Source organism: Hevea brasiliensis, chromosome 13 (genome assembly GCF_030052815.1).
Source record: "Hevea brasiliensis isolate MT/VB/25A 57/8 chromosome 13, ASM3005281v1, whole genome shotgun sequence".
In the NCBI taxonomy this organism is placed as follows: domain Eukaryota; kingdom Viridiplantae; phylum Streptophyta; class Magnoliopsida; order Malpighiales; family Euphorbiaceae; genus Hevea; species Hevea brasiliensis.
In genome coordinates, this window is record NC_079505.1 from 83525083 (window position 1) to 83552574 (window position 27492).

Here is a 27492-nt window from a genome sequence, read left to right on the forward strand (position 1 = left end):
GCTGATGTTTTAAAACAGCCGTAGACATTTCTAACACAGGAAATTTTCTACTCTTATAATGTGGGTGGATCAAATAATGAAGTATTAGTGATTTTTTTCACATTTATAGTGACTAATTGCACTAGGAATTAATATACCTGGCTTTTGTTGGACATAAGTCGCAAATTTTGTTAACAGCAGATTTGCATGCACTTGCTAATTTGATGAATGATCTGCATCAGTGTACTGCATTCATGAGTAGATGATGCAGTGTCCACTGGTTTTAAAAATTGGTTTTCTTTTGGAGTAGTTTAGGCTAATGCGTCATGAAAATCAAATCCTAATTGGGAACTAAAGTAAGCTTCTGTTGATTTAGCTCTGCAATATTTATGATGCCTTATGTTCTTGAACAAATAAATGTTTGAATGTGTGAATCATCCAGTTTTTGTGTGTGAGGAGTTTTTGTCTCTGTTTATCTTCTGAGAAATTTTCAATGTGGAATTATTTTTTCATTCCCGCGTAAAGTTATCCTTTATTTATTTCTTAATTTTCTGTCATGCATATTCTAATTCTTTGTTAAATTAATGTGTCTGGTTTGTCCAGGAATCTCAAGATACGAACAAAGATTATGCAGCAATGTTTGCTCCTTTCTGGAATGAGATAATCAAAAGCTTGCGTGAGGAAGATTATATTAGTAATAGGTAGATCAGAGACGTATACTTCATCGTGTTGCTGTCAATATCTTCATTTCTTCTGTTCTGTATTCATGGCTTTGGTTTTTTTTTTTATGCTTTCAGGGAGATGGACTTGCTTTCTAGTCCTAGCAATACAGGAAGTCTAAGATTAGTTCAATGGCCTTTGTTTCTTCTGAGTAGTAAGGTGCAACTAATTACTGTTCAGCAAGAACGCTTTTCAATAATGGACCCAAGTAGATATATATGTATATATATATTTTTTTTGGTAACTTGTCCAGATCTTGTTAGCGGTTGATCTGGCTTTGGACTGCAAAGATACTCAGGAAGATCTTTGGAACAGAATATGTAGGGATGAGTACATGGCATATGCAGTTCAGGAGTGCTACTATAGTGTTGAAAAAATTTTGCACTCTCTAGTTGATGGTGAAGGGAGACTTTGGTTAGAAATTTTATTTTCCTTCTCTTGTGAATTAGTACATTTTCAATTAAATCTTGTGTACATTTTTTTTGGCAGGCTACAGATGCTTATTTATTTTTTGCTTTATGATTCTCCTCTATGATAGGGTTGAAAGGATCTTTCGTGAAATCAACAACAGTATATCGGAGGACTCACTTCTTGTAACTTTATCGCTTAAGAAGCTCCCTCTTGTGGTGCAAAAATTTACTGCACTAACTGGACTCCTGGTATGTGCATGTCTATTTTTAAAGTAATGCATTATCAGAATTAGCATTGCTTGAATTTCCTTTCATTGAAGTTTCAAAAAGGGTTCAATAGCTGCTTGCTCTAATGAGTTGGAGTATTGGACCCTTGCAGTTGCCCTTCTTCTTCTATTTCTACTTCCTTCTTTAGTGTTTGTTATTACTACACATTGTTTTTGGGGTTTGTTAAATAATGTTTCTTGCTAATTGAAGATTATTACTGACTTATTATCTCTTTTCTTTATTTTGGAGAGGAATATATAAAACAGGGTACCTTTTGATTTATGCTGTAACATGTGTTTCGTGTTGAATATGGTAAATCATTTCCTGTGTATAATTGGTGGCAGTGGCATTTTAACTGGGGCATAAGATTATTTAACACAAGGAGATGGTAAATTTTACATGAAACAGAACACAAGAATAGGGTGTTCAAAAAATTACCTCCTATTCCAAAGTCGGCGCCGTGGTAAATTGTATATGATTTTGTACCGAATAACATAATTCTTTTGTTTACACAAGACATGGGTGTTGATTATCATTAAAATGTATTTTTGATCGGGAAGAACATAATTATATATTTTTTTATGTATTTCTCTCAAAGTATGAAAATTTTAGGTTCACTAGTTAAATTTTCTTGTGGTGTTAATTATTTTGTATAGTGTTGTTTTTTATCTAGTCCCATGTGCCATTTTGACCATCTTATTTGTTTTCCATTTGTTCGTTTTTGTGGTGAATATTTCAGCACAGGCCATTACACGCATGATATATAAAATGTGGAAATTTTTTTTACAAACATTCCTGTTGGAATGAGTTGTGGGAACAAGTCCCACATTGGCAGTGTACAAAATGAATTAAAGGGCATATTAGTGTTGGCAAATCAAACCAAAATGACTTAGGCAATTTTGGTGATAGGGAGCTCAATTTTAAGTCCAATTCAGCGTGTAGCTCTGCCAATTTGATGGACACTCGTGGGCTTGTAATTCTCAACATTTCTAAACAGTGACTATGCAATTGATATTAATTACTTGTGTGTGTTGACTGTTGTCCCACATCGACCTGGTATAAGGCAAGAGTGCTTAATATAAAGGTTTGGGCTATCCTCCCCCTCGAGCTAGCTTTGGGGTTGAGTTAGGTGCGGTCCATTTTCTCTACATGGAATTAGAGCCAACCCTTGTCTCATTGTTGGACTGCTTGCAGATGTTAAGTCCTGCAGAAGTTCTTAATAAACATCTGAGTGATAAAAGTTATGTTTTACTTCTGTTTTCAGCGTTTAGTATTTGTGATAAAAGTTCTTAATAAACATCTGAGTGATTTCTTTCCTTTTTCTTCTCCTTTTTTTAATCATTTCTGTTTTTGGGATGTCTGGTTATCGAAGGACCTTGCTCGGAGTAAACTCCAGGTTTTCTATTAAGTCAAACCTAGTTGGTAATATCACTTAGTCAAACCTACTCTCAGCTTAGTGGGCATGTCAAATATGCTTTGGGTATTTGATAGTACAGTTTTTTATTGTTGCATTGAGATTCTGTTTCGCTAGCTTATTATGGTATTAAATAATGACAAATGACTTTTGACAGACACGGGACCGTCACCAACCTGAACTGGCCAAAGGTGCTGCAAATGCTTTGTATCAGCTTTATGAGGTTGTAACACATGATCTGCTGTCATCTGATTTAAGGTATGATTGGTGTCGCACTATTGCTTGAAACTTGTGTTTGAAGTATAATTTAGTTTGTCAGAATTATAGTTCCCCTTGAACTTAATGATACAGAGAGCAGCTTGATACATGGAACATTTTAGCTAGAGCAAGAAATGAAGGGCGCCTGTTTTCTACTATAGAATGGCCAAGGGATCCAGAAATTGTAATGATTTTTTATGCATCTCTTTTGTTGGTATTTATTTTTTTGTGCTATTGGCATTTACATTGGCATTTTTTCTCTCTCCATTTGCACAGAAAGAGCAGGTGAAGCGGTTGCACCTTCTTCTTACTGTAAAGGACACTGCTGCCAATGTTCCAAAGAATCTTGAAGCCAGAAGAAGATTACAGTTTTTCTCAAATTCACTATTTATGGACATGCCTTCAGCAAAACCTGTTTCTGAAATTATACCTTTTTGGTACATATGATTTAGCACACTAATATGCAACTTTTCCTTATTGGTGTTTAATGTATTTATTTATTTATTTGTGTATTTGCATTTGTATTTATTTATTTATTCATTTATTTTCTTCTTTTGGTGAATAGTGTCTTCACTCCATACTACAGCGAGACTGTACTTTATAGTTACTCTGAGTTACGAGATGAAAATGAGGATGGGATATCAATCCTTTTCTATCTTCAGAAAATTTTCCCAGGTATCTCTCTTATTTCTTTCTGTGAAATGTTGGTAGTGAATCCTGTGGGAATCTTGACAAAGGACAAATGATAGAGGATTATGCATCTGGAAGCTTTAACAAGAATGATGTGCCCAAGAAGAGAATAGATAGCACCTCTCCACTCATCTAAGCTTTTTGGAGATTTTAGTGAGTGTTTGTCATGAAAAGCAGTTGACTTACCCATCTATTGGTAAAGTGGTAGTGCCAAACAACATATCTGAGGGCAAATTAATATGTGCCAAGCCATTTTTGGGTCCTTTCTCCAAAAAAGTTATTTTTCCATTAGCCATGGTGGGAGTTTTACATATTTAAGCAGTTCTTGCCCTCATTTGAGTGGTTCTAGGTAAATCTTAAGCAGAGATGATCTAAAACAATTGGAGATCATATAAAAGGTTGACATTCTCTTGTTTGTTTCTTTTTCCCTTAGTTGCAATCATGTCTTTGTCTTTATATGTAATTTGGGTTTCACTATAAATTTGTATATGTTAGAGTCTCCACTTTGTGGAGGGGGTTCTTTACTGTAATATACAAAATGTTCATGTTCTTTTTTATTGATTGCTCATCAATGTCTTTGTGGCTCATGGATGTGAATCAATTTTCTGTTCTAGATGAATGGGAGAATTTTCTGGAACGGATTGGTAGAGGAGAGTCTTCTGAGGACGTTGATTTTCAAAAAAACTCTAGTGATACTTTGGAGCTTCGTTTTTGGGCATCCTATCGAGGGCAGACTCTTGCTCGGACTGGTTAGTTTTCGTTGATATAATTGTCAGATGATCATTTTATTTTGACTGCATTATCCTGTAATTTCAGCTTATTATGTCACAATGCTCATAGGATATACTATCTCTAGTTAATTGTTTGCTAATAATTTTGTTTACCATCGGGATGCAGTACGAGGAATGATGTATTATAGAAGGGCTTTAATGTTGCAGAGTTATTTGGAAAGGAGATCATTAGGAGGTACTTACTTTGGCCACCCTAAGTGCCTGTTTGGCATTGCGTTTGGACTGCTAAAACTGTTTTTTAAAATAAAAGCATTATTTTAGATGCTGTTGAAAAAAACAATTAATAAAAAAGTTATTTTGTTATTTTAGTGTTACTATAACTAAAACTTATCAAATTTAATTTTAAATTATTTTTTAATACTCTCTAAATAGTACATCTAAAAAGGTGATTTTCTCAGCAGCAGTTTCAACAGTCATGTCAAACAGGCCCTGAAAATATTCTATCCTATTTGGGGCAACTTATCAATATATTCACGTGGTTCATGTCGTATTTGTAGTGGATGATCATTCTCAAACAGGCTTCTTTGCCACTGAAGGTTTTGAATTATCACGTGAATCAAGGGCACAAGCTGACTTAAAATTCACTTACGTGGTTTCTTGCCAAATTTATGGGCAACAAAAGCAACGGAAGGACAAAGAGGCTGCAGATATTGCTCTTTTGTTGCAGAGGTAAAAATTTTTCTTATGATTCTTTGCTTTCTAGAATTGATTGTTCTGGGTTACTGCTTCCTTACTGACTGTCGTGTGTTTTTATATGGAAATGGAATGGTGTCTTTATTAAAACAATTATTTCAAACATTTTCACCATTTCATGTGGGTGCAAGGAAGGCTGTGAGGTGCATCCTTTTGCATGTCTCAATTGTCAATAAAATGTGTTGCTGGCATGAGCAGGAATTTAGAGTATTTAGTTATGATGAGCTGAAGAGGTATTTCTGAATTTCTAAGCCATGCTATGAATGGAGTTGCTTATTCTTCATGCTTGGATGGCCCCCTATGCTCTTCAACGCTGTCTAACCAGTCATGAGGACTGGGAAGAGAGAAGCAATTCTTTGATACATGAGTCCTCACTCCTTAATAGCCATCTGGTTTTGTCCAGGGTAATGCATATACGATTCCTCGCAAAATGGAGCATTAGCTTTAGCTGTTCATGGAATCATGTCAGGCTTTGATGTGTTAGTAAACTTTTTATTACCTTTTGGGATCATTGCATGAACCTTTATATCTGCCAAAAATATGTTGTATTAGGATAACAAGCTGTATTTTGAAATCATAATTTTTTTTAGATTCAAAATTGATGTCAGTGGGAGAAAAAAAAGAGAGAAACTGTATATATGATGGCAAGGAAGCTTTTAGTGGTTATGCAATTGTCACGAAAACTATTTCTCATTGGACCTTGTTTGGACAAACCGTTTGTTGCTTGTCAATTAAGTATTTGTACCATATTGAGTTCATACGTTATGTTAATATAATCTTGCACAGCAGGCATGCACATGTGAGATTAAGTGCAAAAAAGGGAGAAAAAGAATCAGGACTTGAGGAATTTTATGGGGTTCCACAAGGTTTCTATATCCATGGAGCTTTGTGTGTTTGTCAATATGAACATGTAATGCAAAGTTTAGGACTTCCTTGTATGGGATAACTAGCGAAAACCTAAATTACCAAAATACCCCCAATAGTGAAAATACAGCTTGGGATAACAAAGCTGTATCATATCTTCTCTGAGTATCATCTACAACGTCGCGCCTTGCTTCCCTTACTTGTACACCTCATCGTGAAAAAACCCACTTGCCTAAAATGCCTAAAGTTTGAACTGTACACTATTTTTTCTAAATATGAGGCAGAATGTCAATATCATGTTCCCATATACTTCTTGCAGTTACCAGAGGTGTCCATGTAACGTAGACATGATGGAAGAGGGGGGTGGGGGGTGGAGAAGGTGGGGGAGCTACGTTCAAAGCATAATTAATGCCTCATATTTGTTTTATGTTCTTTTTTCCTCCCTTAAACTGCTGTTTTAGTCAATTGTGTTTCTTTGGCGGTTGGCACCTTTTTACTTGTGCTAGCTAGAGTGAACCACTTGCAAATGTGTGTTAAATCAGGATTAAAATTTGTCCATATTGGAAAAAGTTAACAAGGGAGTTGGTAAATATTTGGGGAAGAAATACAGCGATTGAAAAATTAGTGATCCATTGAAGATCTGAGAGATCATGGTGAGACAAATCTGTGATAGAGAATGCATAAGATTAATACAGTACTCTGGTCAAATTCGCTTATTTTTCTCTCTTTTGTACTTTGAAAGGTTTTGGGATAAAATTAGGGAATTCTTGATTAAAACTGACTCAATAAGACTTTTTACTGTAGATTCATGCCTATAAATCCTAATGCTGAATTGTGTATTATAAGGATATGTGATTTAGTAATTTTTGTTTAAGGTTCTGAGGGTTTGGTTATTTACTCTAGTTTCTGCTTTTAGGAATGAGGCGCTTCGAGTTGCATTCATACATGTGGAGGAAAGTGCCACTGCTGATGGAATGGCTTCCAAGGACTTTTACTCGAAGCTTGTTAAAGCTGATGTACATGGAAAAGATCAGGTAAGCAATTGCTTTTATAGAACTGATGTTTTGTCCAGAGTTGTAATTTCCTGCACAAAAAAATGTTTTTGATTATTCACCATTTCACTTGCTTCAGAGTTTTTCCCCCCAAAAGCAATGTCACGGCAAGTTAATTGGATTGCTGCTGATGGAGTGAACAATAATGTGCTTTAAGTTGCAATATATATATATATATATATATATATATATATATATATATATATAGGGGCTCTTGAAGCTTGGCATGTATTTAGGGGATCAAAATTTTTAAAATGCATGGCAACTTTTTCATCACAGTGTTGGGTGGTTATGGTTTGTTATTTGTTTTCATGTCCTGTTTGTGGCTGCTTGTGCGGCCCCACTGTTTTTAATTTCACAAGCTATTTAATCAATAATATCTTGCATGACTATGATATTTGAAGCATTATAATAGAGGTTTCCTTGTCATGGACATTTTTTTCCTAATAGCATTTGCTTTTAAATTATTTCTCTCGATGTTTCTTTTGTCTTGTTGCTTTGCCATTAAGTAGCTTTTATGAATATTTTCTTCTCTTGGCATTGCTTTATAGATTTGGTGTTTTGTGTCCTTTTTATTTTTATATTTAGGAAATATATTCAATTAAACTACCTGGAGATCCAAAGCTTGGAGAAGGGAAGCCTGAGAACCAAAACCATGCTATAGTTTTTACTCGTGGGGAAGCTATTCAAACTATTGACATGAATCAGGTTATATATATGCTTCATCTATGTATTGGAATAAACAAAGTTTTTTATGCTTGACATGCAATGTTATGTCTTGAAGAACTGATGAATGCTCTTTATTGCTGATGAATGCTGGAGAAATTTATCCAAACAATTTATGGAGGGTGGAAAAAGAAGGATTTTCCTGTGGTATCCCTCCGACACAAGTGAAGCATGCGCAGTGTTGTTGATGCCTCTTTTCTATTCTTTAGTGCAGCTCCATCAATTCAAATTAGCAAGAGCAATTACTCGGATAATATGGATTACAAACATTCGTCTAATCCATATTATGCAAAGAGAGTTCGAAGTCTAGCTGTCTAGGTTATTGATGTTTACTTTAGTAGGATTACCTAGGATCTTGTGTTAAGATTGGGAAGTATTGACCTTCATATGGCTCTTCAGGGACGAGGGAGGTTTTGTTATGCAGGATATTATGTGTGCTGTTTGTGTAGATGGTCATTGTTGGTCTTCTGCACTCCCTGTTATATTGAGGGATTAGAAGTCAAGGTCAACTAGGATTTACTTCTATATATCTTCTACTTGGCATAGGCTTCAGTTATTTTTTTTTTTTTGGGAAGCTTTTTGTTTTTCTGTACTCTCTTTTTTATTTGGTTGTGATTTTAACAATATCACATTTCTATGGATTGCACAAGATAATTGATCTAAGGGAAAGAAGTTTGATAGTATAACTATAACAGGATAGATTTGCAGTGCTTCTGGTGATTTGATGCATGAATGGGGACATAGCAATGAAACCTTGGTCAACTTCTATGGCCTGTTTTATTAAAAAAAATGAGTGAATATATTTACAATTTTTATCATGATTATATCTCATAAATAGTATAGTAAATGCAGATATGATGCTAAAATGTCAAAGTTTTTCTATCATTGTATGTGTGAGCTGATGCCTGATGGTTGTCTGTTGGGTATTGTGGGATTTGAAATTTTGAATCTCAGTTAAAAATTTGATAGTTGTGCTTTTCAAAGGCTTCTTAGCAAATGTGTTGTGATGCCAGAGTATTCATGGCTTACCACTTATATTAATTTCCTTTCCTGTTAGTTGCTGGAGGTTGCTTATTTAATGATATGCTTTGCTTGACTTCCTTAATTTTTAATTTCCAAAGAAGGGTTTGGAATCATGTTTAGAATCTCATTTTTTTGCTATGAATGACATTATGCTATCTAATGCATATTCCTTCGTATAGGACAACTACCTTGAGGAGGCAATGAAAATGAGAAATCTTCTTCAGGAATTTCAAGCCAAAAAACATGGCATTCGACCTCCCACCATTCTCGGTGTAAGAGAACATGTTTTTACAGGAAGGTTGGCATGCACTCTCTCATACAATTGGCTATCTCGTGTTGTTGCTTTAATGATCTTCCTACTTACTGTTTTTGAATTTGTTTATTCAGTGTCTCTTCGTTGGCCTGGTTTATGTCCAATCAAGAGACTAGCTTTGTAACCTTGGCTCAACGTGTGTTGGCAAACCCTCTCAAGTAAGTAGTTCAGAACCTGTTTTATTTCCCATTGAAATAAAATTTAATTATATGGTGATTTTATGAGGTTCTGTTGTCTTAAGTGGTGGTGCTATGCCTCACAACTAATATTCTTTATTAGTCTTTTTGAAAAATGCATATGATCTGTACTTATTTATCCACTGAAATCTACCCCGTAAAACGTTTTAGTCATAAATTGTGAATTGCAAATGAGACAACATTGTCTTCAGTGTTACTGTCTGCACACATGCCTTTCAGTAATTTCTGCAATATGTCCTATATGTGTGCTTTTGTATAGTCTATCTCGTGTCTATCTCGTAAGTTATAACATTATTATCAAAAGATCTTTAATATAATTTTTTTAGTTTAAATAAATGCTGATGAAGGTTGTGTTCCATTGAAAAAAAAAATTGCAGAGTCCGCATGCACTATGGCCATCCTGATGTTTTTGATCGGATGTTTCATATAACTCGAGGTGGCATTAGCAAGGCGTCACGAGTAATTAATATCAGTGAAGATATATTTGCTGGTAAACATTAAGGATGACAGTTTATATTTGTTCACCCCCTTCCTCTCCTTCTTCCCTCCTTATATATAGCTTGTTCATCGAAAGCTAATGATATTGAATCTGGGGACACCTTTTTCGGTATTTTGCATGTGAAGTATTTGGAAATTTATTGATTGTGGCATTGTGTTCATGAAGTGACATCTCAATGCCAGTATTGCCTTTGAAGAATCTATTGTATTTGAGAATGTTCTTGCATTGGTAATGGCAATGTATTTGATATTAGGCGCCCTCTATGTCAAGTTTTATTCTTATTGCTTTTTGCTTTCTAAAAAGTAATTTCTGTAGATTTTCTTTTTATGGGGAAGTGTAAATAATAAGATATAGTAAGTGTATGAATTCACTTATGGACTATTGCTTTTCGTAGAATCTATAGTTCTGCTTTTCAATATCTAACCAATCACTGTGTTTCCTTGCCTTTTAGACATACATCAAAGGTTCCTGAATGGTTGCCCTTCATTATTGCACTTCAATGACATGCCAAACTGCTTTTCATTTTTTTAGTCTTTTGCTTGCTGATTTTTTTATTCCCTTTTTTTCACATTCTTTTTATCCATTTCTTCTTGGTGTGTTGCTTTTTTTTGTTGTTTAGTGAATCAATTAGGAGAAGCCTCATTGCACATTATTATCTATTAATATTTAATAATAAGAGCTCATGCGTTTTGTGAGATTTTTCAAAGTAATCATTTTGTAGTTATGCATAATTTCATCTTTTTTTTTTCCTGCTGGTAGTGGCAGTTGTTTTCTTTTTTTTCTTTTTTCTTTTTTGCTTTTTTTTTTTTTGGGGGGTGGGTTGTGTGGAGGTTTCAATGTGCTTACTTGAGTTAATGTTTGTTTCCTGATTTTTAATATACTGAATGAAATGCTATAGGGTTTAACTCCACATTAAGGCAAGGGAATATTACTCACCATGAATACATTCAGGTTGGTATGCTAGGTCATATTATTCTTTCTTTATCTTTGTGAAATCATATTCCCCAGTTTTTTTACAGCCTGCTTCATGTAGGTTGGAAAGGGCAGAGATGTTGGATTGAACCAGATTGCCCTTTTCGAAGGGAAAGTCGCTGGAGGAAATGGAGAGCAAGTCCTAAGCAGGGATGTGTATAGGCTTGGACAACTATTTGATTTCTTCAGAATGCTCTCTTTCTACTTCACAACTGTTGGATATTATGTTTGCACAATGGTATGGTTGCTTCAGGGACCTTTTCTTTCTCTTTTCAAATGATTTTGATGGCTTTTTGGTAGCTCTCCTCTCAAATGTTGACAAGTTTGGATCTAATTCAGATGACAGTTCTGACGGTATACATATTCCTGTATGGGAGGGTTTACCTGGTAATTCAACAATCCTTATTTCCCACTTAGGTTGATCACCTTGTTTTTTTTTTCCCTTTGATTTTGAATTTATACTCTTTACATTGATTCTTTATTTTGTAGTGGGTTTGTAGTATTTTTATGTGAACTTGGTAGAAACACCCTCCATTGAAAATAAACCACATAATGCACAGTTGGATTGAATTAAAATGCAGAAAGAGAGGAGAAAATAAAATAGACACAAGAAATTTTATGTAGTTTGGCATTGTGCCTATGCCCATGAAGCTTCTTGCAGTTTGTCCCTAGGAAGGAATAGGATACAAGTTCTGATATATGCTAGAGTTTTCCTTTTACATGTAGAATAGGAGAAACTTGAGATTGCAATTATCCCTGGTAGAAGAGATGCCAGCGAGAAGGGTGGCCTGGGATGGTGTCACGTGTTGGCTTGTGAGCTTAGGGCAGAGGAATAAAAACTGTACATGGGGAGACACGCCTACTACTCCGGCATTGGGTCTTCTAGGGCGAGGCTCACCAGCATTTGGCACACCTTTTGGAGAGGGCGGTGAGATGTGGAGCTCGATGCCAAGGGTGATAAGGAGAAGAAATTTCTCTGGTCTGAGATGTACTGTGAAACAGAAATAATTGGAGAAAGAAAAAAACACTGAGCTGGGACTTCAAACCCTAGGCTCTGATGCCATATGAAAATAGGAAAAAGGAGGAGAATTTTGTGGAATAATGGCTTGATTATTCCCTCACGCTCAATGGGTATTTATATACAGTTACAAGTCTTCCAATATAGGAAGATATACTAAAAGGAAGAATACAGATTCTAGGCTAATTGCATCCTAATTACAATACAATCATAACAAATACTAAGGCTAGGATCATGGCAAATATCCCAACTTGTACATTCTTATTCTAACACCTTTTAATTAAGTCTCTATGAATATGAGCGATAATCTCAGGACCGTCCTTAACTGGAATTGCTTGGTTGACATTGGCATCAAAGAACTTTGATTTAAATTATTGCCATTCAAGTTCTTTAATTTTTTGTCAAACATGACTTGTGTCCACATTCTGATTTCTGTTGATCATGACAGTAAATTAAGAAATTGGGACAGTTTGAAAATAAAATTTCACAGGCTAAGGGATTTTCTTTCAAAATTTTTAGTCCTAAGACAAAGGGCCTATAATAGGAATTGTATTTATGCAGAAAGATTTATCTCATAGGTGTGCTTGTAATTAATAATTGCTAGTTATATTACAACGACAATGCATGACTTTTTTTTTGGCTTTGTAACTAGATTAGATTTTTTATTTTTAAATACATATCTGAAAGCCTTGGAACATGTAAGGTCATAATTTGATGTTATAATGTATTGCTGGGATGTTTGATATCCTTAATATTGCAGTTAATATTAAAAGTTGATGTGATCATGTGAATGTAGATGTTCACAAAGCCCCATATTATTTCTAGAATTTTCATAATTTGGAGAATTCTTTTTAACTATGTTCATTAAATTGAAACAGAAAAGAAGAATCTCACTAAATATATTTCTTGGATTTTTTTTTTTAATATTAATGTGGCTCCAAATTAATCCGGGTTCTGTGTTACCACCCTTCGCAACTCTTCACCGAATTTGTAATTTAGCAAAATGGAGGATGGAGTTCAATTTGTGTCACTTTTGCGACCAACTCACAGATTTGTTTAGCACTTAAATTTGCAACCAGGACTAGACTGTAGGACATCTTTTTAAATTCTCTGGAAATTATTACTTTGTTTCTTTCTCAAGTGTTGTCTTATTGCAGACTTACCGAGGCTTGTGCAATGCCAGTATATTCAGTCAGAGTTGTGTCTAAAATGAAGCTACATTGTCTAGATCAATATCTCTTTGGGAAAATAAGCCCTTAAAGTGTAGTTGTTTGTTTTAGGCATCCTTTTGGCTCCTGTTATGTGTTAACAAATCAAAAGCCTTAAAGTTATTCTTAGACTTTGTTTGAATGCATTCATGTATTTTTTTTTTAATCAAAGATCATTTTCCGAGCCTTTTATTCCATATAGATGAGGAAATCTTATTAATGTTTCCAACACTTCCAGGCTTTCTCTGGACTTGATAGTGCAATTTCAAAGGAAGAAAAGCTGCTAGGTAACACTGCTTTTGAGGCTGTTTTGAACGCGCAATTCTTGGTACAGATTGGAGTTTTCACAGCTGTCCCCATGATAATGGGTTTTATACTTGAACTGGGATTGCTGAAGGTTAGTCTCTTTTTTTTTTTTTTTTTTAATTATTAGCGTTTTGCAGATTAATGCCCTTAATGCACCATACTAAAAATTGCAATTTCATTTGCCTTAAATTTCTTGTATTTTGTGCTAGGGTGTATACGTTTCCTAAATGTGAGGCTATGTACCATTTTATCTTTCTCCATAATTACGTTTTATGATTTGTTGGCGAGGAGCGCATTTATTTATTTGATGTACTTCTCCATTGTGACAATTTCTGCATAATTGCAGGCTGTTTTTAGCTTTATTACAATGCAACTTCAGTTGTGTTCAGTCTTCTTCACATTTTCTTTGGGAACTAGAACTCATTATTTTGGACGTACTATCCTCCATGGAGGAGCAAAGGTACGTCTCTCTGTCTCTCTCTCTTTCTCTCTCTCTCTCTCTCTCTCACACACACACACACACACACACATGCTTGCTCATCCTTTTGAAAACCTTATGCATCATTTGTTTCAGAAAATGATATATGTCTGAATTTTTTACCAACAGTATAGAGCAACTGGTAGAGGCTTTGTAGTCCGTCATATCAAATTTGCTGAAAATTACAGGCTTTACTCAAGAAGTCATTTTGTTAAAGCGTAAGTCATGTCTACATGATGAGTTATCATTAATTTTGTTTTGCCAATATCAGTCGCTAACCTGCCTTATTTCTCATCTTATTGATGGTTTTTTAAAAGAAGGGATTAACTTTATTCATATCAAAAGTCTCAACATGACAAATCAATTTACTAAGAATTCTTCCAAATTGTTTCCTCTCAGGCTTGAAGTGGCACTGCTTCTCATAGTTTACATTGCATATGGGTACACAGAAGGGGGTGCCACATCCTTTGTTTTGTTGACTCTTAGCAGTTGGTTTCTTGTCATCTCATGGCTCTTTGCTCCTTACATATTCAATCCCTCAGGTTTTGAATGGCAAAAGTAAGCAGCTTTTTCTATCATTGTTTGTTTTTTAAGCTTGTGACTTGAAGCGGTCGAGTTGTGCATGCCTTCCTAAGCTGCTTCTCTTTTTTTTTTTCTTTTTTCTTTTTCCTTAAGAACTAAACTTTCTTCAAATTCTGATATTACCATGGTTAAATAAATAGGACGGTTGAAGATTTTGATGATTGGACCAGCTGGCTTTTGTATAAAGGTGGTGTAGGGGTGAAAGGAGATGATAGCTGGGAATCATGGTGGAACGAAGAGCAGGTGTTTTTTCTATTCTATTTTTATAATGGGGTTTTCCCCCCTTTCTTTTTGCAAAAATCAAAGCTGATGATTTTATTAATGCCAAAATAATTTGCCCAGAATTGTACTTTTTCTTGGCTCATCAGTCTTACTTTTTATGTGATAAAGAAGTCCACATATCACTTGAGCTCAATCTTTGATTGTCATTTTAAAATGGATAAGAATTTGTCCTGCTACTATATGTCCAAATTTTTTTGCTTGAGTCTGAAATTATTGTATTTTTCTGCACATTATTCATTATGCTAAAAGATAGGAGGTTGTCTTCTGAAAAAGGTTGTCTTGTGTTGGAGCTGTGTCTTTCTACTACCTTGCTTCATTCCTTTTCTGGTCCTTTTTGCGCCAGCTAAACCTGTTCTCTTTTCAGATGCACATCCAAACATTGAGAGGTCGTATATTAGAAACAATATTGAGCTTGCGGTTCTTCATGTTTCAATATGGCATTGTATACAAACTCCATCTAACAGGAAAGGACACATCTCTTACGGTAATCTCCTCATCCTTTGTTCTGTTTTGCTGTTTTTGTTTATTCATTGATTTTGGCATTTCCAGAGACAATTTTACACAACTGCCAAGGTAACAATGGGAATTTGTCATTTTTTTGCAACTTCATAATGATATTCTTATTATGCTTTGGAACTTAATGACTGGAAAGCCAATCTTTCTTTTCTTTTCTGTATAATAACTAAAAATTAAAAGATGACTGTACTAATAAATTAATTTTACTGTTTCATGTGCTGGTGGGTTTGGTTGCAGACATCACTTTTTTACTTAAATGGAATATGAACCAAAAGTAATTTAGATTTTGACAGTATGGCTTTTTGCTTGTCTTGACAATTTCTTTTTTACTTTTCTTAGATTTATGGCTTCTCCTGGATCGTATTGATTTTCATCTTCATGATATTTAAGGTTTGCATTGGTTTTATGCTGCATTTCCTCTCTCAACATTCTTATATTTGTTGTGATACTCATGTTCTATGCTGCATTTCCTTGTAGATCTTTACCTATAGCCCTAAAAAATCCAACAACATATTTGAGAAATGCATCAACTTCAAGCTATTCATGCGATTCATGCAAGGGGTTACATCGTTAGGACTTGTTGCGGCCCTTTGTCTTGTTATTGCCTTCACAAATCTAACAATCGCTGACCTTTTTGCAAGTATACTGGCATTTATTCCTACTGGATGGGCAATCTTATGTGTAAGTTGGCATGGTTCTTTCCAATTTTAGATACTGTAATGTGCAAAAAGTAAATTGCACATGTTGAATTCTTTTACTTAATTTGATGAAAATGAAGGTTTTTTTATTCAGTAGTTTTATTAAGCAACACGTTCTTACCTGTTTAAGAGTGAGCTGGAGAGAACATGTATCCTTATGCCTCCAATCCTCTGATCCATGTGCTGGCTTTTGCGGCTGAATCATTGGCTATTTCCCACTTTCTTACTTTCATATTATTTCGGGGTTTGTGGGTGGGAAAGAATTTAATTTAAATGGACACATCCTCTTATACGAGGAGAAAAAATGGAGAAAAAGGCAGGGTGATTAAAAAAAAAGGTTGGATGATTTCATTGAGAAGCCTCCTTAGTTTACTAATATAGGAAGAGCCCTTTTAAATTAACACTTTGGCTCCTATGAGAAGTGTGGACATGCTGCACACAGAGACCTACTCTCTGATTGCATTTGGATAAGAACCTACTTTACGGGCCTAGGTGCTGCTTTTTATCCAGTTGTGACCTGCATATGTTTCAATTATTATATTCTGACTAGCATATATGATTTTTGATTCTGCTGAAACAGTTGGCTGTCACTTGGAAAAGGATTGTTTGGAGTCTAGGCTTGTGGGATTCAGTACGGGAATTTGCTAGAATGTATGATGCTGGGATGGGTATGATTATTTTTGCTCCAATTTCATTCTTATCATGGTTTCCATTCGTCTCTACGTTCCAGTCTCGCCTTCTCTTTAACCAAGCATTTAGCCGTGGACTTGAGATCTCTCTCATCCTTGCTGGAAACAAGGCAAATGTTGATGTCTGATTCAATACCTTCCTACTTGGCTGGTCTACCTTTAAGGGTTACAGATTTTAGATGAAATAGCATTTGTATGGTACTGATCATGTATTCCTTCTCAATAGAATTCCAGGTAGCTGTGTATCATATTTGTAAAAATGTAGCTTTACGAGAAAACTATTACTTTCTCCCCTTTTTTAAGGCTTGAAGCCTTGAAGGTGTGACATGTATTCGAGTCGAGTGAACGTTTGCGATTAGAGTGGTGTTTTTATTTGATCGCTTTATTTTCATGGGTTTCAAAGAATGTTTCAATCTTCCTTCAATTTCTATTGGCTGGCATATGTGCCACGCGCCACCGTCTAATTATTCATCCATGTACTTGCTGGTGGTCATGGGCGGATTCATTTCAATGAATGGCCTCTCGTTTATTTTGAATTTACTCTCTCTATGTACTTTTATAAATTGGTCTCTTAAATTTAAGCACTAAACTCTTTTTTTGTTCCCTCATATCACAGGGCAGTTTAATAAAAAAAATAAACGAATTGTAATTTTATTATTCTACAATATGGCTGATTATATGTGACTAAATTAAAAAAAAAAAAAAAAAAAAACTAAAAGACGTTACTAATATTTTTCTATGTTGACGCAGAAATAGAATTCCAATTATTTGGTTTAAATAATTGAAAAAATAAATAAGCACACTCCCAAGTAAGTAATTTGTGGTCAGGACGTGGGAGATGCGGAGGTGCAGTGATTTCACATGAAATAACAAGTCGGTGGTGTATGTATGTATACAAAAGTAAAGTTCATAAAATTCAGTTATTTTCAAGTGGCAGTAATAGCTATTTTTTTTTAATATAATTTTTTTTTTAATGAAATGTTATTTTTCCCATGAGAATTTAATTTTATTAAAATTTTTTATTAATTTTCAGAAAAAACTTAATTTTTTTAATTTAAAAATAATTTATTTTAAAAAAAATAAAATTTATACATAATTATATGAAAATTTTTTTCATATAAATGATTTATTTTAAATGAGCTCTTTATGATTTGTTTGCCATTTCAAATATTAATGATGTATTACTTAAAAATTTCTCTCGTTGCGGGGTGACTCGTTATTCGTCAAACTCAAAATGTTTTTAGCATGTTTATTTAATGTAAGTGTTTTCTTTGGGGATTAATCGAATTGATTAAGAGATTAATTTCTAGTTTTTCCGATTAAACTGAGTGAGTTTGTCCAGATTTCACAAACATAATTTCTTTTTGAAAATTTACAAACATAATTTTTAATTTAAAACTCAAAAGTTATCATATCAAAATAAAAAAAAAATGAAAGGAATCCTCAGTTAAAAAAAAAAAAAACCCCCCGAATTGTCCATCACGCTTCTCTGTTGCCCTCCCTCCGTTTGATTAGACATTTTCTTTATCTCGCTGGTCTCTTGATCCTCCAAACTGAATCCAAATGAATAAAACGGTGTCTTATTCAACATCACACTTGGCTCTCAGAGCAAACTTGCCGTATTGACGATCGCACTTCATTCTTCCATCATAGGGCAATGACCAAACGGTGCCATATTGAATTTAATATTTATTTATAATTTTGTTTAAAGAAAAATACGGATTACCAAACATATTCACCCGCGTAATAATTAAAACAAAAATTGTAGAAGGATGGATGAGGACGTTAAAGATGTTAATTTAGTGCATATTTGCTTAAATTAGAAAGGCAAACAAACTGTTTGATAAAAGTAATCAATTTTTCCATGGCACACTGCTAGCAACCGAAGCAAGAGAAAGGGTGGGAATTGGCATGTACGTGGCGGTTGCGTGATTTGGAATGTAGTCGATCAGCGAAGCCGTTTAAAAGCTATGCTAAAGAGATGCTAATATCAAATCAAATCTCATAACAATCGCACAGTTTTCACCATTCTTTTTTCACTGCATTTGGCGAAGAATGAAAGAATAATTAAACCTGCTACTATTAAAATGACGAGACTGCAACTTTGCGCATGCAGTAGCGGACAAATTAAGAAGCTGCTAATTAAGCTACAAAACCTTTTCTAAAATGGCCGCTTCTTTTACCTATTTCTCTTTCCAAATCATGCTCATTGTTACACTCATCTTCTCCTCTTCAATATTTGGTTCTAATGCTGCTTCAACTAACACAATTCACATCCCTTCAAGAAGATTTATGCTTTCGGTGATTCCTTCATCGACACTGGATTGCTGGTGGTTTTGCACATGTCTCTAACCCTCCATAATGGCAGCACCTTCTTTCAGCATTCCACCAACCGATACTATGATGGGCGGCTTGTGATTGATTTTGTAGCTGAAGCCTTGTCCTTACCATATTTGCCACCATTTCGTCGTCTCAAGGGCAAATCATCAGATCATGGGGTGAATTTTGCGGTCGCTGGATCTACAGCCATATATAGTAAATTCTTTGTTAAGAACAATATTAGAGTTGGCTTTCCTTTTCAGTCAATCCAAAATCAGATCATTTGGTTCAATAAGTTCTTAGAGAAGCAAGGGTGTAAAGGTCCACTGTCATCAAGCCCCCAGTGCAAAGCATTGCTTGAAGATGCATTGATCTGGGTTGGTGAACTTGGAGCCAACGATTACGCATATGCTTGTATGGTTAAATCTTCTGTGTCTGACGATACCGTACGGAAGCTTGCAATCAGCAGTGCCATTGCATCTATGCAGGTGGTATGTAACTCAATTCTTCTTTTTTTTTTTAACAAATTAAAAGAGGGGAGGGATGACTCAAACTTGAAATATTTGCTATTGATTACCCTTTCTTTCCAATTATCTGGTAGTCGCTTGAGATTATAAAATTGCAGGCATTGCTGCAAAAAGTTATGAAATATGTTGTTGTCCCAGGTCTGCCTCCTACAGGATGCTTGCCACTAGCCTTGTCAATGGGTACGAACAATGACAAAGATGATATAGGATGCGTCAAGAGTGTAAACGATCAAAGTAGCACCCATAATGCAGTTTGTCAAGCCAAATTGCAACATCTAATGAAGCAGTTTCCTGCTGCTACCATTGCATATCTTGATTATTGGAATGCCTAGCACACTATTATGAAGAATCCAGTGGCTTATGGATTGAAGGAGGCTTTTCAGGCATGCTGTGGATCAGGAGGTCCGCCTTATATTATCACATTGAGTTATACATGTGGCACAAGTTCTGCAAAAGCTTGTCCAAACCCTGCTGAATGCATAACTTGCGACGGTGTTCATCTCACTGAAGCCATGTATAAGGTGCTCACTGGCATGTTTCTCAATGGAACTTACAGTCAACCAACTTTTTGGTACTTGTTGGGTGGCAAATAAATTGGCAGGAAGTGTTAATTAAAGCTTTGTCATTGGATGATCATGTTTGACGAATGTAAACATGCAAGTCACTAAAATATATAGAAAAAATAAGGAAACATATTGGCTCAATTTTTATTTAATTAAAACACCTCTACGCCAATCTCTAACTGCTTTAGCAATTGAATATATATCTCACAATTCATAAAATCAAGAACTCAATTTTAATTTTTCATTTTGTTGCAGTACAGCGTAGATCCCACATAAAAAAAAATAAAATAAAAAACAAATAAAAAGAATAAAAATAGATAAATATAAACAAGACCGAAATCAAAATGTGAATAGTTATTTATTAATAAATGAATCTCATCATATATTTTATATAAAAAATTTATAATAAATTAAATTTAAATATGAAAATTTTCTGAATTTAATATAAAAATATTTAAATTTTACTAATTTACGTGAGTCACAGTTTTCTTAGTAAATTTTTCATGACATTTGACATTATGTTCGTAATTGGGGTGGCAGAGAATACCATACCGTTAATATTTGCCGAACTGAATGAAATTCTCTCAAGACCCACATCTCTTATTTCATTTAATTGAGCAGTGCGTCCTGGGTCTGCCATCGTATAGAAAAATAGCCAAGAAATCTTGAGGTAAGAGACCATCATTGCCTCGCTCATTTACGGCTCCAACAAATCTTGCGGCCACCTACTCGGCCCATCTTTAATTATCTTCACAATTGCAAATTCACTTCTCATTTATGAGACGGTTTGATTTTATATATCTATTTTACGAAGTTCCACGTATTTTTGTGATCTGGAACCCCATCCATCAATTGTCTGAACCCTAAAGATACTCTAATTAGTGTCGGAACAATCACCATCAGTTTTAATCCTTTTTATTTAAATAATTAATTTCCAACAATTATATGTCTTGTCAGGTGGTGTACTTTACTAATTCTACATAGTAATTAATTTTTTTCTTTTTAAAAATATTTCAATAAAAGGAAAATGGGTTTCAGCTGATAGAATAAGTTCAATTGAAGTTCATAAATATTGTTGTTTTAAGTGCATTTTTCGACGACCAATATTTGAAGGGAAACTACAAATCTGCCATTACAGGTGAGAGCTGAGAAGTATAAGAGCTGCATTTCAGTGTGCAGAAGAGAAGAAGAGAAGCTGCAAAAATAGAAAGCCTTCTCCAATGGCTGCTTTTTCATATTTCTGTGCCCAAATCACCGTCATTGCTGCTATACTTATCCTCTCCTCTTCAATATTTGCTTCTAGTGCTAGTCCAACTAGGAATATTTCACGTCCCTTCGAGAAGATCTATGCTTTTGGTGATTCATTCACCGACACTGGAAACACTAGGTCTGTGTCAGGTCCTAGCGGTTTTGGCCATGTCTCTAGCCCTCCATATGGCAGCACCTTCTTTCACCATTCCACGAACCGATACTCCGATGGCCGGCTCATGATTGATTTTGTAGCTGAAGCGTTGTCCTTACCATTCTTGCCACCGTACCGTTACCTCAAAGGCAAAGCAAATCATGGGGTGAACTTTGCTGTTGCTGGCTCTACAGCGATAAATCATGCATTCTTTGTTAAGAACAATCTTACACTTGATATTACTCCTGACTCTATCCAAACTCAGATAATTTGGTTCAATGAGTTCTTGGAAAAGCAGGGATGCCAAGGGTCAGTTTCGTCAGGCCCTGAGTGCAAAGCAGCATTAGAAGGTGCGTTGATCTGGGTTGGTGAAATTGGAGTTAACGACTATGCATATATCACTGGATCGTCTGTATCTGGTGACACCATTCGCAAACTTGCAATCAGTAGTGTCACTACCTTTCTGCAGGTGCTAAAACAATTTCAAAATCTACATGTTTCTCTTGCTTTCCAATTATCTGGAGCTCGCTTTATTTTATAAAATTTTGCAGGCATTGTTGAGCAAAGGTGTGAAACACGTTGTTGTCCAAGGTCTGCCTCCCACAGGATGCTTGCCACTGGCCTTGTCACTAGCCCCTGAAGACGACAGGGATGACATGGGCTGTGTGAAGAGTGTAAACGATCAAGCCAGCACCCACAACGCCGTTTACTTGACGAAATTACAAGATCTCAGGAGGAAATTTCCCAATGCTACAATTGCCTATCTTGACTACTGGAACGCCTACTGCACAGTTATAAAGAATCCAAATGGTTATGGGTTCAAGGAGCCCTTGAAGGCCTGCTGTGGATCAGGAGACCCGCCTTACAACTTTAATCCGTTTGCTGTATGTGGCACGTCTTCTGCCAGTGCTTGTCCAAATCCTGCTAAGTACATAAACTGGGATGGAGTTCACCTCACAGAAGCCATGTATAAGGTGCTTACTGGTATGTTTCTCCATGGAACTTACAGTCACCCTCCATTTGGGTACTTGTTGGACAGGAAACAGCGTGAAGGATGAATCTTTTGCCGTTGGGATCAACTTTGATTTATGATAATATTGATTGTCATTTGTCAATGAGATCTGCTTGTGATTGAATTAGTTGTTTAAAACTTGAAATCACACTGAAAATAAATAAATAAATAAATATATTTTCTATGTAAGATCATTACTAGAATCCTTCGGATTTCCTATTTTTCTTTAGTTTAAGACAAAGCTCCAGTAAAATTAATTTGTTGTAAAAAAAAATTAACATGATTTCACGACTCATCTAAAATTATGAATTATGAAAAGTTTATTAATTTAATAAAAAAATAATTTTTTTCACATAAAAAAAAGAGATTATATTTTTAAAAAAATTCAATATGATAAATTATATATAATAAAAATTATAAACATAAAATTATTTTTACCAACTTATTAAATGTATATGACAAATTATTCATTAATCATAAAAAAAATATTAAAACAATTAAAATAGCACTAATATATTAAAATTTTCTATAAAATTTTATAATTTTATCTTCAGAGTCAAATTCATTACGGTGTGGTAAGTCTTTAATCCAACCGGAGAGATTTTATGCCAAATTGATTGACAATATCAAAACACATGGTTAATGAATTACATTATTATTCAATATTATCAAGGCAATCCTCAACAATGAGAAACATGCTGTCGACCATATTGGCTTGGCAGCCCTGTCATAAATTTTCTTCACCTATCATAAATTAGCACCGCCTCTCTAGCCAGAGGAAGGAATTGGCAGCAATTTAATTTAGTGAAATAAAACTTCCCAACGACTTGCACGGCTGGTTGATATAAACTATAAATTAAGATAGATCACCACCACATTTCAGATACAAAAGGTGAAGACATGCCACATGTACTGATCATTAATGCTCCACCACATAGTAGATCAACCAGTCTTCACATTCTTACCTTCTAGAAAATGTATGTGTTCAAAATTTCAACAATGTGTTCAAACAGCTTTCCCATTTCTATATATAACAAAGCTATCTTTTCAAGAAGAGCCTCACAAAAGAATTTTCCTTTTAATATTCACACAGTAGGATTAACAGAGTTGAATGACCATTTCGGCTATTTTGAGATTAATGCTTAGTTGTTATTGTGTTGTATTGAATTAGCTCACCCCTTTTCGGTAAATCCCATTCCAAACCCTAATAGATTTGCACGGGAACCTCTAATAGATCTCATGAAAAGAAGTGTCACAATCTTAACATTGAAATATCTCTATACATAAACTGAATCCTCTAAAAACATATAAATAAAGCATATCTATTTCTAGTCCATGTATAATCTCATTCAATTGCCAACTGAACAGTGGTTTCCACCCTCTACACTTTTTTCAATTCAGGAGGATAAGTAACATGTAAACAAGCATGAACTCTCACTGCAGGTACAATTACTTTGAGAAAAATATAATTCATTTTTTTTAATCCCTAATTCCAATTTTTTTAATGAAAAATGCTGAATGCATGCTTACATGCTGAAACTAAATAACTGTTTCCCAGAGTTGAAAATTTGGGAAACTAGAGAAACTGTATTCCAAAATCTGCTTAAAATTAGGGAACTATAAAATCATTTTCATGGAACAGTGTTTCATGAGTAAACAGACTATTCACCTTCACACTAAACAGGCTGGTTAACAAATATGATATATGGTATTTGTTAACCAGAGGCAGTACGTCTTAATATTAAAACATCCCGATTATCGTTGGGAATGATATTTTCAATGAACCCTTGTGACTTTGGTTAATTGTTCCAACTTATGAATCAATGAAATCATTCCATACTCAAAACTCATTCAACAAGTTGTAAGCATTCAACTTGTGACACTACAGTTCACCAATATCGATTAGCTTCTCACTACAATGTAGGAAGAAATATCACAGTGCAAAGTTTCCCTATGGTCCAGTCTTGTGCATTCATTTCAAGAAAATTGTTTGTTATAAAAATGTGCAAGATAATATTAAATAATGGGGTCTATTACACAGAGAATATACATTATTCTGAACAATTATCAAGTAGAAATGAAATTTTCAACATGAAAACCTCACCAGACCTTTTTACATGTGACAGTCAGCATTTTTCCTCTGTACATCAATCTTTAAGTATGCAAGGTTAGATTAGGTACTCATAATACATCAAGAACAAAGCATCAGGGACATCCTTAGGCAGGCTGTTTATGTAAAGATAGAATCGCAACATATCCTCTCTTAACACAGTTTCAGTGTCAACCACATCCTTATTGCATGTGAGAACCCACAAGTCACCTGAATTCACTCTTTTCAGACTTCCCCGGCAAAATGGGCAAGATTCTGATCTTGTGTTCCTGTAACATTTGAAGAGGAAAGAATGAGCTCAAGCGTTAATTAATAGCTGATCAAATTAGGGAAAGAAGGAAAAGTGATGTCTCATACCAGTCATGGTAGCAGTTGATGCACATTGTGTGGCAGCAGCTTGGTACAACCATTTTTGTGCAAGGCTCCAAGCAGATCCCACATTCATCCTCCCTCTCTAAATCTGTATCTGAAAGTTTCCTCCTTTCCTCTAGTCTCTTTTTAACTACCTCCATACAACCTTCTTCCTGAGTCGTGTCCAACTCCATTGAATCACCATGAAGATATTGAAGTGATGGTAATATAACAGCTGCAACTTTAAATCAGTCAGAGCACGAACAAATAAAATTATTTGCAAAACAAGAAGATTCAGGCAGTATTATATGTCCTACTCAAAATTTCCCATATGTCTACTAAATAGAATAATTTTTAAATGTTACATTAAACAATGAATTAATCATTTCCATCTTTCCAACCATGTTTCATGTACCAATCCAATTAACAGACATCAGATACAAAAAAGAACAGATAATTTACACACCATAGAATTCCCTAATGGTTGCTTTCCTTCTGCATGAAGAAATCTTTGGCCTCCCATCAGAGCATACCTAAAGATAAATGGAGTTATTCAACATAACAAGCTTTAAGACTCTAGCCTCATCGGAGACAAAAACAAAACCGTCCAATTTATACGAGTAACCCACAAGTAGGTAAGTAATGACCAACCTGATATAAAACTATGTGGAAAAGATTTAAATAACTTGAAGGTAGACATGTACACGAACAATCCATCCACTGGAGTAACAGCAAACAAATGGGTGCCAAGTGATTGTAAACCAGTTTCATTTGCAGACAAGAACCACTCTTGCCTCTTGGTATAGAAGCCGCCCTGCAAATGTAATTCAAATTCAACAATCTAGCGTAACAAACTCGTAGCATGGTTTGCTTTACACAGCTCCTAAGAAACTAAGTTGTAGCAAAAGAAAGGATAACTATGCAACGTAAGGAAGAGAAAATCAAAATAGGAATGAAGAGAGGAAATTGTATTATTTCTCGTATGCAGGGTTATTACCAGATAAACATGATATATTTTCAAAAAAAAAAAAGGAAAATTTCTGGAATTCATCAGGCATAATTAACATGCATTATTATAGAAAAATCACAGATACACATATTCTACAGTTGATCAGATGCAATGAATAGTGTAGTAAAAGAAAATCCTTAAGCAAGATTCAAAAATAAAATTCTAAAAAAATGACAATATATCAAGAGAGCATACTTCCTCAAAACCCCAATTAGCGAGGTAAATTTCTCTGGTTAGTAACCCATAGCATCACAAAACTAAAGGTTTACAAAACGTAGTCCAACCCAAATTCCCAAAAGGTTCACAATTTCAACAGCAGCAGAGCATCCAAATTCAAATAGACCCAGTTCGATATGAACGATCATAAACAGCAAAATCGACAGAGAGAGAGTAAAACTCACAACACATTAGCGTGGTGGATATCAGCCTCGAGAACCTTAAGAGACTCTTGGTAAGAAGACCTGGCTGCAAGCTCATAGTAATCCATCATCTCTCTCCCCTTGCAAAATGTGGTCTAAGCTTATTTAAACTAATGTTTTGTACAGAAAAAGAAAAATAGGAAGAAATGGTCAAAGAGAGAAAAGAAAAAGAAAGAATGGCTGAATTTGGAAAGAGTTGGTGGACTCCACCCTCAGAGTTTCTTGATTGTTGAACAAAAATGCAAGACTAAAGAAGGAAAGTTCTTTGGCTTCTGGACAGGGCGTGCTTGTGTAGGAGGCTAACTTGGTCATGATGATTAGCCCGCTGGTTAAAAAAATTAGGAGAGAGTTGAGATATAATCCAGGGGTGGCCATTACTGAACCAAATAGAATTTTCAATTAATGGATTTTAAAATATTGACGCAATTAAATTAAAATTGAAAAAATTAAAAATTAATCGAAATTTATAACCGAATTAATAAAAGAATATAAAATATATTTCATATATTAATTAATTAATTATAACAAATATATTTATAATAATTTTTTATATATGGAAAATAATAAATATGATTTAGTATTAGTAGAATAATAATAATAATAAAATAAATATTATTTAAAATTATAAAAATAATAATATATATTTAATAATATTAATAAAATTATAAGTAATATATTAATTAATAGAAATTTAATTATTTATATTTTAAATGTAATTAAATTAATAATTAAAAATTTTTAAAATTATTAATTAAAAATTGAATAAATGAAATCAAATTCATCTTTATTAAAATAATTAAAATTGCCTTATTTATTATAACCAATAATTGCACACCCCCCATTATAATATGGGTTTTGAATTTTACTTTTTTTAGTTGAATGTTAACAGTTAGGATTCAAATTTTGACTTTTTGACTCTGTGATTGGACTCATTTCATTAATTAAATTTACTATGCAACTGCAAAGTAGGTCCTTACTTCTTCAAATCAAAATCCATCCTTTTGGGTTAAAGGATTTGGGAAAGATACAGCATCTTTACTCCTTCATCTCTTAATCAATCCAAATTTAATATTGATATTGGGCCTTAATGGGCTGGGTTAAAGAGGCCCACTTTAAATAACATCATTGGCAACTA

At 34.5% G+C, this 27492-nt stretch overlaps 3 protein-coding genes and 1 pseudogene across 5 annotated transcripts in view; 3 read left to right on the forward strand and 1 right to left on the reverse strand.

Moving 5' to 3' along the window:
* LOC110634026 (callose synthase 10) overlaps positions 1–17003 on the forward strand; it is a 33934-nt gene extending 16931 nt beyond the window's left edge. Inside the window, exons 24-51 of one of the 2 annotated variants that reach the window (XM_021782904.2) lie at positions 583–680; positions 777–858; positions 953–1113; positions 1238–1358; positions 2948–3048; positions 3142–3232; positions 3325–3485; positions 3614–3723; positions 4353–4487; positions 4636–4704; positions 5027–5198; positions 7003–7120; positions 7727–7846; positions 9067–9185; positions 9275–9358; positions 9775–9887; positions 10795–10847; positions 10930–11106; positions 11208–11255; positions 13333–13491; positions 13747–13860; positions 14008–14096; positions 14278–14436; positions 14601–14703; positions 15107–15226; positions 15598–15648; positions 15736–15939; positions 16537–17003. In XM_021782904.2, the coding sequence (XP_021638596.2) occupies positions 583–680; positions 777–858; positions 953–1113; positions 1238–1358; positions 2948–3048; positions 3142–3232; positions 3325–3485; positions 3614–3723; positions 4353–4487; positions 4636–4704; positions 5027–5198; positions 7003–7120; positions 7727–7846; positions 9067–9185; positions 9275–9358; positions 9775–9887; positions 10795–10847; positions 10930–11106; positions 11208–11255; positions 13333–13491; positions 13747–13860; positions 14008–14096; positions 14278–14436; positions 14601–14703; positions 15107–15226; positions 15598–15648; positions 15736–15939; positions 16537–16773 (3369 nt within the window). In that variant the 3' untranslated portion in view covers positions 16774–17003. The remainder of the gene's footprint in view (positions 1–582; positions 681–776; positions 859–952; positions 1114–1237; positions 1359–2947; positions 3049–3141; positions 3233–3324; positions 3486–3613; positions 3724–4352; positions 4488–4635; positions 4705–5026; positions 5199–7002; positions 7121–7726; positions 7847–9066; positions 9186–9274; positions 9359–9774; positions 9888–10794; positions 10848–10929; positions 11107–11207; positions 11256–13332; positions 13492–13746; positions 13861–14007; positions 14097–14277; positions 14437–14600; positions 14704–15106; positions 15227–15597; positions 15649–15735; positions 15940–16536) is intronic. The other variant, XM_021782906.2, reaches the window with a different exon arrangement.
* Positions 17004–18811: 1808 nt separating this feature from the next.
* On the forward strand, positions 18812–20084 carry LOC110634030 (GDSL esterase/lipase At3g48460-like; annotated as a pseudogene).
* A 1065-nt stretch (positions 20085–21149) lies between these two features.
* Positions 21150–22657, forward strand: LOC110634005 (GDSL esterase/lipase At3g48460). Its single transcript, XM_021782869.2, has 2 exons — positions 21150–21925; positions 22008–22657. The coding sequence occupies exons 1-2, from the start codon at positions 21275–21277 to the stop codon at positions 22512–22514; spliced, it is 1158 nt and encodes a 385-aa protein (XP_021638561.1). The 5' UTR covers positions 21150–21274; the 3' UTR covers positions 22515–22657.
* A 1797-nt stretch (positions 22658–24454) lies between these two features.
* Positions 24455–26709, reverse strand: LOC110634006 (E3 ubiquitin-protein ligase AIRP2). 2 transcript variants are annotated; one of them, XM_021782870.2, is made up of 5 exons: positions 26340–26709; positions 25581–25743; positions 25396–25462; positions 24936–25170; positions 24455–24847 (listed from the first exon to the last, which is right to left on the reverse strand). In XM_021782870.2, the coding sequence occupies exons 1-5, from the start codon at positions 26426–26428 to the stop codon at positions 24637–24639; spliced, it is 765 nt and encodes a 254-aa protein (XP_021638562.1). In that variant the 5' UTR covers positions 26429–26709; the 3' UTR covers positions 24455–24636. The 2 variants fall into 2 exon arrangements, with proteins under 2 accessions (XP_021638562.1, XP_021638563.1); XM_021782871.2 differs by having other exon boundaries at positions 24936–25164; positions 26340–26706.
* Between the last annotated feature and the right edge of the window lie 783 nt (positions 26710–27492).

Coding starts and splice junctions, on each gene's coding strand:
- LOC110634005 (XM_021782869.2), top strand. CDS start 21,275: ATGGCTGCTTTTTCATATTTCTGTGCCCAAATCACCGTCATTGCTGCT. Junction 21,926..22,007: donor GTGTCACTACCTTTCTGCAG/GTGCTAAAACAA, acceptor AAAATTTTGCAG/GCATTGTTGAGCAAAGGTGT.
- LOC110634006 (XM_021782870.2), bottom strand. CDS start 26,428: ATGATGGATTACTATGAGCTTGCAGCCAGGTCTTCTTACCAAGAGTCT. Junction 25,463..25,580: donor TCCACATAGTTTTATATCAG/GTTGGTCATTAC, acceptor ATTTATCTTTAG/GTATGCTCTGATGGGAGGCC. Junction 25,171..25,395: donor AACCATTAGGGAATTCTATG/GTGTGTAAATTA, acceptor ACTGATTTAAAG/TTGCAGCTGTTATATTACCA.